Source organism: Papaver somniferum, chromosome 9 (genome assembly GCF_003573695.1).
Source record: "Papaver somniferum cultivar HN1 chromosome 9, ASM357369v1, whole genome shotgun sequence".
NCBI classification, from domain to species: domain Eukaryota; kingdom Viridiplantae; phylum Streptophyta; class Magnoliopsida; order Ranunculales; family Papaveraceae; genus Papaver; species Papaver somniferum.
Window position 1 is genome coordinate 113,637,626 of NC_039366.1, and position 14,476 is coordinate 113,652,101.

The 14,476-nt window shown below is 41.1% G+C and overlaps 1 protein-coding gene across 1 annotated transcript; it reads right to left on the minus strand.

Annotated features, from left to right (window-relative positions):
- Nucleotides 1-10,295: 10,295 nt before the first annotated feature.
- Nucleotides 10,296-11,596, minus strand: LOC113309144 (probable N-acetyltransferase HLS1). Its single transcript, XM_026557558.1, has 2 exons — nt 11,384-11,596; nt 10,296-11,288 (listed from the first exon to the last, which is right to left on the minus strand). Exons 1-2 carry the CDS (start codon nt 11,558-11,560, stop codon nt 10,296-10,298), a joined length of 1,170 nt encoding a protein of 389 aa, XP_026413343.1. The 5' UTR covers nt 11,561-11,596.
- Nucleotides 11,597-14,476: the final 2,880 nt, after the last annotated feature.

Sequence of the window (14,476 nt, forward strand, 5' to 3'; positions counted from 1 at the left end):
CTGCTGAAGCAAGCGCTGGAGCCATTGGAGAGACTACTGAAGCAGGCTTCAAAGAGGGCGCTGGAGCAGGCCTTGGAGAGGGTGCTGGAGCAGGCTTTGGAGGTGGCGCTGGAACAGGCTTTGGAGAGGGTGCTAGAGAAGGCTTTGACATTGATAACTAGTTTTCCATTTTGTTATTTCCTTTCATAGAACGACTTTTTTAGCGGTGTAGCTGTCTTGATACTCTAGGGATTTATCTTTATTCTTTTGTTCATGTGACCGGAGCTAGGGCTTCGCCAAGTAATATCTTTTATTCCGCTTTGATAGTTTCATGTTTTTACTTGAATGAATGAACAAAATCTCCCGACTGAAAAGAACCCAAAAACCCCTTTGCGAAAAACAAGTCATTCCATTCTCCTGGGCCATTCAACAAATACAAAGACACAACACACAAATAGTGTGGATGGGAATGCCACACTAATAGCACCGGTCAGCATGTCGCAATCTTTCCATAATAACACCTCCGCGTTCTGGCGTCAACCATAACAACTCAAAACAGCACACTCATTCCATAATAACATCTCCGCGTGCCGGCGTCAACCATGGCAACTCAAAACAGGGGAAATAATAACAATGGTTAAAGATTCGACCGACCTGTTTCTTAGTTCTCCCTTGTAAATTACAGACCTTCAGGCATCTGTGGCATGCCGCCCGGGTATGTAGCAACACAATTTGTCACGAACTTGTCAGACAAAGGTTGAAGCCAGATGTTCTTGAAAGAAGGTGTCTGTGCCGCCACTTGATGATCTTCTTCCTTGCGTATTCCCCTCTTCAGTATTTTTTTTCTGAATAAGATATTTCTTGTATGGTTTGATTTTTTTTGGTTTCGAATTGATGGGTAATTGCTTTGTGAGAGCTCAGATTTACTTAGTACGTTTCCCTTGAGATTCAGGAAAACCCCCCCTTTTTTTTTCTGAAAGAAAGATGCTTTAATTAAAATCGAAACCCTAATTATGAATGCAAGCAGTGCAATCATTTTGGAGGAATTACAAATATTGAATGAAAAAGGAAATTGCTGAAGAAAATAAGAAGAATTTGAGATAAGAGGCGGCGTGACACTTTCAGGCTTTAAAGGATTTGAGCCACTGAGCATGTGTGCGTGGCACGTGCGTCTGGTAAGCGCGTATGGCATGCGCGTCTGGTAAGAGCGTCTGGCATGCGCGTCTGGTAAGCGCGTATGGAATGCGCGTCTGATAAGCGCGTCTGGCATGCGCGTCTGGTAAGCGCGTCTGGCATGCGCGTCTGGTAAGCGCGTCTGGCATGCGCGTCTGACATTGTCTTGGCCGCGGACTGTTGGCTACCAAGCGGTGATGATAGCGCTAATGGCTTCAGTCTGTGGGACGGTGGAAATGGCACTTAGAAGGCTTGAAGGATGGATCACGGAATGCTGGAGCGTTGGCGCTAAATTAACCACAGAGTGCTGGAGTCATGGAGAGTTGCAGGTTGAGCGACTGGTGTTCTTCGTGCTGTCGTGCTGTTGGTTCAGTCATGGAGCGTAGATATTGGCACACTACTTGTTCGTCTATGGAGTATGAGTGTGGTGCGCCCAGTCATCCATTCCCGTTCATGGAAGTAAGGAATCCTTATTCTGTTCAAACTCTAGAAATTACGTTCATACGAAAAAGGGTATCGACCCTCTTCTGTTTTTGTTGTTCGTCCAGCTCTGTGCTTTCATCTGCAGTATCTGGCTCCTCTTCGTCATTTGTTAGCGGTGGTAGAGCGAGCATTAGTGCTAACAAAGCAATCTCCAAATCAACATCAAGGCGAGCCAGGAGAACTCAAGGTAGGTGCTCTCGCATGTATCTACCCAACAGTTCCAGAATGTGTAATAAGGTTCTAACTCCAGAAGGATGAGTATCTGACCTCTCCAGTGGATTTCAAAATTTACCAAAATCCATTGCACTTCTTGGGATGGATGGATGAAATAATGTCAGGGATAATCTTGGAGATTGTGGTTGCGTTGTTGGTTCATCCTTGACTTTAGGTTATTTGGTACCTAGACTTTTGATTGCGATGATGATATACTGTGGATGCTTGTATGGTCGAAATCTTCCGCAACCATTGGGTGAAGTAGATGAGTTGAGAGATGTTCCGTTGCCGATGTGCTGCTATCAAGTCCTCAAGGACTTCGTTTCAAACGACATCCTTTGAACCATCTTCTGAACCTTGGACTATTGTATGGAATGGGATGCAGTGAGCAGTGCCCAGTTATACTTCTGTTAGATCCGATGGTGTGGCCGGATATGTGAATGTATCTATGTGGTGTACTTTTGGGGTTTTTTATGCGCGTGTACGGCTTCGTGTTGAGAAATTCTTGCAGTAGGACTTCGACAGTGATGATGTTGAAATCAGAAATAACCTGGTTGAGGGCAGTGAAAGCGTCTCATGCTGGTAGTCCCCATGTGTAGCCTACTTTCATCGCATCGCCTTGATTCCACGTCTACGGTATTTGATACAAGCTTATTGTACTCTTCTGGATGTGACGCTGGGATGATCAGAATATCACATGGACGAAATTTTCTGGATAACGAAGAGGTAGAAATGAGAGAGTTATGTTGTTTATCGTGGCTCCATGTGTTTCTTCGAGAAAATGTTTCAGCCGCGTCTCTGGAGTTATCTCATGAGTCTTTGATGGTCGTCGGGATGGACTGTGATGAGCAGTCCTCAGTCGCACTTTTTAGCTTCTAAAGTTGTTTCCTATGAGCAGGTTTGGGATCCGTCGCGGCCTCGTAAAGTGTTGCAGGCGCCTTGTAGATAGAGAGGTGATGATATTCTCATGCTACGTCCTTGAAGAGTAGATGACCTTGTCGTGGCTATGATTTTCGGTTGTCCGTGTCTTCTGAGATTTGAAAGTGAAGGGATCCCGTGTAGAGCCTCAGTCCCCAAGTGTGGTTTACATGTTTCTTTGTAGCGCTTGTTGCTATGGTGAAGTTCTGGCTGGTATCAACAAATGAGCAGCGGCAGTTCTTGGCAGCACATGTGATCCGAAGAGACTACATTGCCGTGTAAACAAAATAGGTTGGAGGAATTTCATGGGCGTCCATGGAAGCAACGAGATCGGCTGGATACGTAAGCGAGTAAACTGTCCACGACCACGAGCTTTGGAGAGATGGATCAAAAAGTGGCCACAGCTACGAACCTTGGTTGGTTGTGATCACGATCCTTGACAGGGAGGAGCGTGGTGGCCACGGGAACGAACCATGGAAGGAAGGAGCGTGGCGGCTACAACATGATCTTTGGCAGGAAGACGTGTCGGCTACGGCACGATCCTTGGAAGGAAGGAGGCGTTGAAGCGTATGGAGCAAAACGTTGAGGATTCGACTTCAGATCCTGGAGCAGTTTATGGGGAAAACGCGGAAGCGGAGCAGCTGCTGGAGCGAGCGTTGAAAGGAGCCGCTGCTGGAGAACATTGAAGCGGAGCGACTTCTGGAGAGAAACGTCTCCTGGAGAAAACTCCAGTGAGGGCTCTATTAACCCTTGACTTCGAAAAACGACTTGATACGATATGACATATGGGAAGACGGCACAAATAGTGCTGGTCGGCAAGTCGTGTTTTTCTCCTTATAGGAAAGAATATGCTTCTTCTGTTTGATTTTCCTTTGCAACTCTCAGAGCCTTGATGGCTACAATGTTGAAGTCGGAGGCCGCGTCAATCAGCGTGCTGTCAAAACTCGACATCCTTCAAGTGAACAGTGGTTAGGAGTCCCAGTTCCATCTATCAATCGTGCTTTCCAAGAGAGGTTGGGGTTCGGGAACGACTTCCCTAGCTGGAAACAACTTCTTTCCTGATGTAGTGCGATTGAGGGCTGCAAATATGTCTTGATGCTGCGCCTTGGAGAAATACAGAATCTCACATAAATGTTTCATCATAGACTGCACGATTTTGTGGGCGAAGTCCCCAGAAATCATGCAGCTCCTGACGGGAAGAGGGTCTCTATGAACTCAGGAGGGTTGGTGATTTTCTTTGCCCCAATTTTTGGAGAATTCGTTCCTGATCTTCACGTGTGATGAAATTGGATTGTTGATTCTTTCCTAATCGGTGTTTAGGAGCAATGCGAGTCTCTTCACCTATAAAGGCGCATCCTGCTGAAGTGCTTGCGCTAGATGTTAAAAATGGGTGGACGTGACTCTTGTGGTAACCACTCCGTTAGTGTCTTGAGGAAAATAGGTGTCTCTTTATGAGTTGTAGCCATGTCTGTCTGAGCCTTACGAGAACCTTTTTGTCTTTCCATCAAATCAGCAGTGGTAAGAGGAGATCGGCTTCTTCTGGCTCCTCCAATCTCTCGTCCTGATGGTGGAGTAGCAGCGGTTATGGTAACGACTGGAGCTGTCACACTTGAAAAAACGTTAGGAGTGGCGGAAGCGGCTCTGGCTCTGGTGATCGGAGGTGTAACGCCTGGAGGGACATTTTCTGCGTCGCTGGTGTTGACAGGTGGCGTATTAATGTCACTTTATTAGGAGGCATGAAGAATCTGTGATCCTTGCATTCGCGGCTTTGCATAAATTTGGTTTGGCCATTGAGTGTTGGCGTCAGCACTGCAACTTTGGCCACTGATCGGTAGCGGTGGCACTACAACTTGGTCCGTGAGACGGTGCTCTGGATGGCTATGGAAAGGGGGATGACGTTGCCCCAGCCGGCTAAGGAATGGACCATGGCGCTGCCGGCTAGGACGCGAGCTGTTAGCGCTCGTATTATTGGCTTTGTTTCCATGTCTTGGTGCTAGCGGCGGAGTGGTAGCAATAAAGCAGGCGAACATATTCCAGGTATGTATCTCCGTGTTTCTTGTTTCTGTTTTGCTCTTCTGTTGTTGGTGCAAACCCTAGACATAGGCATGTCCGCCATAGTTTTATGGGGCGACGTCGTCCTGATCGCGAGAAGTCCTCAGTCACTCCTTGTCGTGTGACAACTGGTAACTGAGCCGTTTGGTGACTGAGCCATCGATCCCCGAGCGGATCGTTTTCTTTCACCATCTTAGAAGTCCCCAGTCACCCCTTGTCGTGTGATAACTGGTAACTGAGCCGTTTGGTGGATGAGCGATTGACCCCCCGAGCGGATCATTTGCTTTCACCATCTTAGAATCTGGGTTGAAGAATGAAATCAGGAATTGGAAATTGATATTGTAACCGAGAGATTAATCTCCCACTGTGGTCGCCAATTGTTTGTGGGTGAAAACCGTTTCTGCTGATTTCGGTAATTTCGTGTGAGTGCGGGTGAGAAACAAATCTAAACCCAAAACAATGTACTGCATGGGAGTACTTTTGATTCGAGAGATCAATCTGTACAATCCTGGCCTAAGCCAAGAAATGTCCATTCCAGGTTTGCTTCGGTCACAAAGTGAAGGAGAAGGGTTGGTCTTAGGGAGGGAAGCGAAGAAAGTGTTGAGGCCAGAATAGTTGATTCTGGAAGTGTGGGTGTTTTTCGACTTGTATCCGAAAGTTGAACTGGCAAGCTGAATGGAAAGCTACCAGGTGATTTCTGGATGTGTATTTTTCTCCTGACCAAAAACTTGTCTTTTGGTGGTCATATGTGAGACATATTTATACAAGTCGCAACGAAACGTACCCTAGCCTCGTAAGAAGTAGAAACAGTTGAGTAATGGAAGAAAGCGGTAACGGGTAACTCCTGAAATTGATGTTTCCATAATGAAGGAAACGTTTCACCATTACTTCTTGTATTTACTAACCGCCTCACTCTTATGACACTTTCCTGTAACGGGCGTATTGCACGCCGCACACTGTAAACCGCCAGACCAATACCCTGATGAGCATCCCCTAGTTTGTGGCATGTTTTGATGTCTCGAGTTTTTTCGTGGAAAACGTGTAGCATGTTGCTATTGTTTGGCAAGTTAAAATTGAGAGGCTTGTCGGTTCGTTGACGAACTTGTACGGCTGAGATTTGCATCTCAGGAGGAAGGATACCCGTTGATTGTTGCAACCTTCCGTTTGGCAGCCAGCGGCATGGAGGGAAGCGCTTGCGGCTTGGAAGGGAAGCGCTTGCGGCTTTGTCTAAATTACGGTTTGGTATGCCGAAACCCTAATTAGCGCCCTTTACTAGAATCGTTGTAGAATTTTCGTACGGACTCGGATTTTGATAGTCCGCCCGTCCATTCTACACGGAAAAGAATTTCCTATCTCCCTACATGAAAATATTTAGGTTTTGAGCTCGTTCGGGAGGTGAAAACAACCCGAAAGTAAAACTCATGAAGAATTCAGGAGGGATGTTGGTAGCAACTTGCCCAAATTAGGGTTTGGCGTGTTGAAACCCTAATTAGTGTGTGTAGATGTTTGGCTCGTTTTGGAAGTTGGCGCGTTTTTGAGAGGCTAGCGTGTTTTGGGAAGCTAGCGAGTTTTGGGACGCTAGCGTGTTCTAGGAAGCTAGCGTGTTTTGGGAAGCTAGCGACCTCTTTTGAGACCGTGGCAGGTTTGGAGCAACCTGATTGGTCAATGAAAGTAGGGGGCCGGCAAGCTTAGGGCACGGCCACACTTTTAACGCGCGGTGGCAGATTTGAAGCGACCTGATTGGTTGATGGAAAGAGGGCCGGCGTGTTAGGGCGCGACCGTACTTTTGGTGCGCTGTGGCGGATTTGGTTGCCTAGCTTGGCTAAGCATGGTTTCGACCAACGGGGTCTAGTATACTGCGCGGGGCGCGAAATCCTAATTTTGCAAATTAGTCGGGTTTATGAATTCTTTGTGAGTTATCACAGTAATTGGCTGAATTTTGTATGCTGCCGCACAAAATCTTTATCTATAGAATGCAGTGTGCTTTCTATCTGAGCATTTCATGCAATGGCCTTAACTTTGGTACTTGGAGGTTCATGCTACTCCGCTGCGAGTGAACATAAATCCGTCATGTCATACCGATTTAAGGGTTCTGCTGGGGAACATAGCACAGGAAAGTACTCAGTGAGTCTAGTATCGGTGATGTGCCAGAATTTACAGAGTGTTATGGATAAAAGTGTATTGAGCGGCTCAATAAATGTGTCGGTGGAGAGGTTAATACTCGCAGCACCGTTTCCTTGCAGAGTGACGTCACATCTGATGCAAGGTTTTACGATTTTAACCCTAAGCTAAAAACCACCATCAACAACAACATAAATGAAAAAAGTTTGGTACTTGAGAACAGAAGTCAAGAAATAGTAGGTGTCCAATTTCAACTTTCGGACTTCTGGAAAAGTTAGTGAACCATAGGTTCCAAATCTTACAATTAGCACACCGATATTACAAATAGATAGCGTACTACTATTAGATTGAAAATTCCTACTACACAACCTACTACACAACCAACCAGGTGAATCAATTAGAATCGATGCACTTTGTACTATAGACGAAACAAGTGTAAGAAATTCTACTTTTATTTTTATTTTTGAGATAAGAAATCCTACTTTACTCATTCGGTAACTAAAATATATGTGTGTACGAATCACAGCCAAGCATGTCTTAATTTGATTCATTTTTCTAGACTCGTTAACATTCTATCTTCATTTGGGTTCCAAATAACGTAAGTTAGTTCTCATTTCCAAGGGTCCAAATAGGTCTCACATAAAAAGTATAGCTATAGTGGTGGTGGCGCTAATCCCATGTAACTTAGTCGAGTTAATAAAAAAGTATAATTATAGAGAAACCAACAACGACCATTTAAGGGTGACTGACATTTTTCTACCGAGAAGATAGAGATCTAGTTTTTATTAATGCAGATATCCTGCACAGTACTACAAATATCAAATTGTGTAAAACTAATCTATTTTTAGAGTACTATATCGATATTGGTGCAAGTCTACTTTAACAGTCGGTAACAATGTTAATTCTATTTTTCTTGTAATGCATGCCAATAGAAATGCAGGACATGACGAATATTCATATTTTACCTACCCAACAAGTTCAAAATGATCTATGTACTTCGTGCACAGACAAATATTTATTACATTCCATATATACGAAGAAAAATATATATACATATCAGTTTAATAAAATTCTTATATTAAATTAGAACCTGCCTTTGAGGATACCTCTATAAATTGGGGGAAACTAAACAAAAAAGAACAAACAAACAAAAGAGATACTACAAAATAGAAGAACCCCTTATCTATATATTTAGTAATGGCTAAATTGCCTTTATTTAATTAGTTGTTAATTGTTTATATTGGTTGTTAGATTATATTAATTATTAGATTAGTGAGATAAATATATAGATTACAATTATTGATTTTAGATTGTATTGGTTTTTAGATGAAAAAGAAAACCAAAGTCAAGAATCGTCATGGCCTTCATCCAGTATCCATGCTGATAGGCATGGTCATACATTAAAAACTATACTGATTGTTAAAGATTTTAACAAGGAAAAAAAGGAAATAAAAAATAGTCGGCATGGTCTTCATCTCTATTGCCGACTTAAGCTTCCATTTTGATAGTTAAATCATTTGCATCTGGTGGATTAATTCCATTCATTCAACTGTGTTGCCTCCATTTAAGTTGTGCATATACTATTATTTAACTCTTGATTTCACTGTAGACTCATTTGACTTGGACGTCAAAGTTGATGAATGTTCTTGATCCTTGACAAGTGCATATGTCCTCGATGCTGTAGTTCCGCCCCTGAGTAGTGGGTTTTCCAAAGCAAAAAGTTTAGTCCAAATAAAACGGAACAACTAAAAGCAAAGTAGACACTAATGATTTAATTGAAAATTCATTTGCTAAAGTACAAATAGTCGGTATGGTTTTCATCACTCATGAAGATTATGTGCTCCAAATGCGGGTTCTAAATTTACGATTCAATACTAAATTTATTATAATTAAATTATAGTCAATTTACTCATTACTAAATTAAATATCCATGCAAACTAAATTTCTTAATTACATTGATTTTTTGAATAACTGCTATCCAGTTTTATTATTTGTTTTAGTTTATAAGGACGTAAAGTCCATAAATATCTATTGGTTTTTTATTAGTTTATTCAATGTATTATTAGCTTTTTAATAATATATTATTGTTCTTTATACGAAACTATTTTGAAAATATAGATAATAGATTCAATATTTTAGAAACCTATTATAGGAATAGGAGCTCCAAGATTCTGGTTTTAAGGGCTCACAAAATGACAAAAAACGGGTCATGAAATAGTAAATCCAAAACCCCTTATTCCAATAATTAATTAATGTTAATGATTAGGTTAACTAAATTTAGTAAGATTAGTAATAAAATTAGACTAATCATTTAATTTATAATTTATATTTGAAATCAAAATCACATGATTTTTTCCTTTTTTTTTTTTTTTTTTTGAAAACTGGAGTTACGGTTGGTTTTTCCAACCGCATACAAAACCAGGGTAACTTACGGTTGGGAAACCAAAAGTTAGTTAAGCACTTACGGTTGGGAGTTCATATTTTCCCAACCATATACAAAACCAGGGCAACTTATGGTTGGGTTTTCCCACCGTATACAAAAGTTAGTAAAGCTTTTACGGTTGGAAGTTCATATTTTCCCAACCATAAAAAATTTATACGGTGAGAGAATCAATATTTTCCCACTGTAAATCAATCATACAGTTGGGAAAATATGAACTCCCAACCGTATCCAGTTCTGAAACTCTAATTTGATCAAATCTAACCTATTCATCGGATCAAAAACATTAAAAAATGATTGGGTTTTCGATTCTTACCCAATTAAAATTATTACTAGCTGAGAATCGATGATTAATCGTTGTTGAAGAAAAAAAAATGGCGATGGAGGAGAAGAAGAGAGGAATAAGAAGAGACGGCTGGGTTTAAGTTTACGTTTTTCTTTTCTTTTTTTTTCCGATCAGGTTTAGATTAAGTTTTGTTTTTAACTTAATTAGATTTAGGTTTGGTAATTATTTAAGTTTTCAAAGGGTATTTTTGTATTTTTGATAACAAAATAGGTCTCCCCACATCCATATTTGAGATAGTTGAATTCATAGGAGTCCTCAAAACCAAATCCTTTCAGCCCTATAATATGTTTCATATTTTATACCGAGACATTGACCCATGCGTAGCACGGATGACAAACTAGTGGACATAAAAGAAAACTATCTAGGAATTAAAACCATATTGATGGGCAACCAAAAACTAATATCCCGCCTAACATGGACGGGGGAATACATAACAACACGATGCAATATAAGCTCAATGATGTTTTGCAATCAACCAGCAGGCAGCAAAGTCGTACAATAACATGTTAACATATACACTACTCACTACTGGATGGCACCAACTTACAGGAAAATTTATTTGATATTTCTTCAAACCTCTCTAGGTTCTACAAAAATGGTTCTTGGATGTGTGCATCTTATTAATTCAGAGATGGTACTTTGCTCTTCAATCTTCAAGGCTTTTACGCACCACAAATCTTCACTACAAGACAATGTTTTCCAATGTGGGATATGAACCTTTAATTTCTCAATATCACCTCCTCCAACTTCTGTAACAATAATTTTGCAGTCCTTGCACTTTCTAGCCAGGTTATGAACAAATTGGCATAGAGAATGAACAAGTGAGCCAGAATCAGGCCCTTCACAATACAAACCATACATGAAATAGAACCCGAATCGATTGAATATGTCTGATAATGAACGTATCTTCATGCATGGGAAAACTCGGTCGATGAACCTCGAAGTTTTTCCATAAATTTTCCAAGTTATTGGTGCTTTTCCAACCCTTAGCTTGAAAACAGCACAACTGTTCCAAACACTAAGCATAGCCCAACTATTTGGTGGAGGAGAATCTGATCGGAATTCGCTCCTAAATCCGCTTTCATGATAAGCGATCCAAGTACCCAAACTTAAATTGTTTCTCAGGATGTTATCGATGTCATATGGGAAGAGTTCTGTTGTTGCCATGAACTTCCTATAGAGACTTTCTGCTTTGTCAGTCGTCAGCTTCATAATTCGAATATTAGGTGATATGGACTTGCTGTGGTATTGGCTCACTGGATCGACTAGGATTGATGGAGTACTAAATTTGACAAAATTAAGCTTGTCCACAAAGAGCTTTACCGAGGCTTCGTTATCCTTTTCGGTAACCATATACGCAAAATCAACTCCATTTGCAACAAAACATTCTTCTATATTCCGTATTAAGTTTGAACCAATTCCGATTCTTCGATGAAGTGGTGAAACTCTTAAACCCAAGATGTAACCCGCGACGCTGGGTATATCTTTAAGATTGGTGCAGCAGTTTGCAATCTTTATAGTACCTTGAATGACTCCAACCAACTCGTTATTGAACTCAGCAACCTAAATTATTGCATCAAAGTTATAAATAACTCGTTAGACATATATATAGCTGCATAAGATTAATTTGTCGACAAGAAGATCACATCAGTACGTACCAGCATTTTGAACAATGGGCTGTTTCGTATTCTGCAAATGGGGTCACCCATCGTGTCCATGAGGAGAAATGGCGCCATTTGACCTACTTTACATATGCGTTCTAGATTTTGTATGCGAATTTTATCGATGTTGTCGTCGTAGTCCCTAATTTTAATCACTCCGTGGTCAGATGCCATTGTAATCAAATAGTATCACGCGCACATCAAAATATTTCCAAAATCTTTATTCCAACTTCTACTAGAGTTGAAATAACAGTAAAGCTACAATTGTTAATGGGATTTAGCTAGAGTAGAAGAAGAAACGAGTAAACGCTTTATTTATAAAAGCTACACTAGCTAATGGGATTCACTCGAGTGTAATTTTGTATGCAAATAAGGGGTATCCAGCTGACTGTTGTGAACACTCCCTGATCATTGTAGGCGAGAGTGACAGTTGGGAGTCCACCATTGTTACAGATGGTGTAGTGTGAAGAAGTTTAAGATTGAATAGTTTCTATTTTAAGGTGTGAACTAGTAGTGAGTGCTCTTTCTTGACAAGTTTAAAAAAAGGCCCCAAAAAAAAGGTAGTGTAAACTTTCTTTCCTTTCTTATTTTGGTGTCTGTTATCTGTTTTTCTTTGGAACTATTATCATTCTCCGTTTAGCTTGCGTACAAAATTTCAATTGGCCGGAGTGATACGTTCGTTAGCAATAGGACACATGTATCACATTTTGGTGCTATAAAAGCTTGTGACTTGTGAGAATGGAATGTCTTCCTGACCCAAACAGCAAATATATTTAGAGTTGTACAGTTTTATACTCGGTTGGTGAATGGTGACTGCTTAACTAGATCCATATTTCATTCTCTATTGAAGTCAGAGCTTCATGGTGCCTTTCATACTCGGTTGGATGAGGTTGATAGTGATGCCGGCCCCGCCAGTCCTTCTAGAACCCTGACAGCCTCAAAAGAATTGCAGAAGAGATCTTTTGAATAGAGTGAGACTGGGCGAACCTCCCCTTAAACACACTTAAAACACTCGTGTGAGTGGGGGTGGTGGAATCCGCCCTCAGGGAATTAGCAGAGGTCCATTTAAGGTGAGTTGGGTCCATCACTTGCGTCGTTTTGGAATTGTTTTTAGGGGCGGGTCTGTTTTTTGATGGGAATATGGATAAACTAATTTGTTGGAAAATTAAACTTCTAATACTAAAAGTTGTCTCGAGTGCCAAGTGATTTATTAAGGCAAAAAGAAGCTCAGACTAAACCTTGTTTGTTTGATGCTGACTCCGCGTATGGGTCAGAGTCAATTCCTGATTCGCGTCGAGTCAGCAGTCAGATCGTTTGTTTTCTTTTTTGAGTCAGATCTGACTCAGACCTAACCCCTGATTCAGACCCGTTTGAGTCAGATAACAGAATACTCATGACTCAGGGAACCAAACCACTAACTCACATATTTTTGAGTAAGTTGAGTCAGATCTAACTCAAGTCAAGTGATTTCAGTCATATCCAGACGACTCAGATCCAGATGAGTCAGGAGTAAACAAACATGGTATAAACCTCGATGTTGTTGTGAGATCATAACAACTGCCCTTTATGCTTCAAAAAAAAAAAAAAAAACGCCCTCTGTCCATTTAGTTATGTACTCCTTGGGCTAGTGAAAATTGTTGATATCCGATAGATTTCTTCTAGTATGCGTATGTGGACACACTGCTTCCATATTTTCTTTTTGCAGGCAGGTAAACTGTGACTCCTTATCCTCGACTGTCACCCTCTAGTATCAGATGTGTAATTAGCTGCTTGGATGCCCAAGTGATAAAGGCTAGTATTGCAAAACTTTCTTGCCAATGCCAAAATGTTTTTATTAACCGTTCTTTTCATACTAAGAAGTGAAAATTATATTGAAGTTTTAAAAATTTTGAAACATCATGACATTGTCAAACGAAAAACATAGACGAATAACACCACATTGGTCATCATTTAGAATTCCATTCATTTATTGATTATACTAACCATCAGCCATAAGCTTGAATTCCTAACATAGTCATGAATGAGTCCCACAATTAGGGCTGCACATAACCGACTCGACCCGCCGACCCGACCCACACCCGTCGAAAAATACCCGTACCCGAACCGACCCACCTAGATATGGGTCGACTACGGGTGAGGCACGTGAAAACCCACCGTATGTTGGGTCGGTTGCGGGTAGGAATTTCCTTCACCCGACCCGACCCACCAAACCGCCCAATATTCCCTAGCATGCTACCCCTTAGATTTTCTATCCTAGAATGAATCTCAGCCATTGGATTGAAAAAATAAAATACCTAACCCTAACTAAGCATCGCACTCGCATTTTTCATCAAAATTAGGACTAATTAAGACCTACCAACATCACCGTTTGTTCTTCAAACTCCATGAAAATTAGGGTTTGATCAATCCTTTTGTTTCACAAATATGAATTAAGCCCGTAATTAGTTGTGTATCTTGGATGCTTATAAGATCGTTTTTTATTCTGGATAAAGAAATTTTGATGTTTTGTTCTGCTGTGATGAAGTTACAACTTCTATTGGGCTGAAAAGTGAAAATCAATGATATGATGATTGGACAGAGTCAACATTTCTGTCCATATGAATTTGGCTAAAAAACAAAAGGGGGTTGATGCATGTGTGCCCTTATTAACAACCAAAATAGAATCACTGGAAAAACACTTAAACACACATGATACTGAAGAGAGATAATGCGAAGGTATTAGATTGTCATGAATTTATCCAATGGAATAACCACCAAATCAAACGGAAGAGCGACAAGAGCATGCAGTAAAAGGGTAGAGATGGTGAGAGTAAAAGAACGTATATGATTTTGATGATCTTTTATCTTTTGGAATCGAGAGATTTTGATGATCTTTAGTCTTTCTGATAGATAAATCTAGGGATTCATTTGAAATTGATTTCAATTTCCCGCAAGATATAAAATATGACGGGTAACCCACCATCCGACCCGACCCAACCCGCCTTATTATGGGTCGGGTGAAAAGCGACCCATTGTTATGGTGGGTCGGTTGCGGGTGAAAAGTTCAATTACCCACCAGCAGTGGGTCGGGTGGTGGGTGAGGCCAAACCC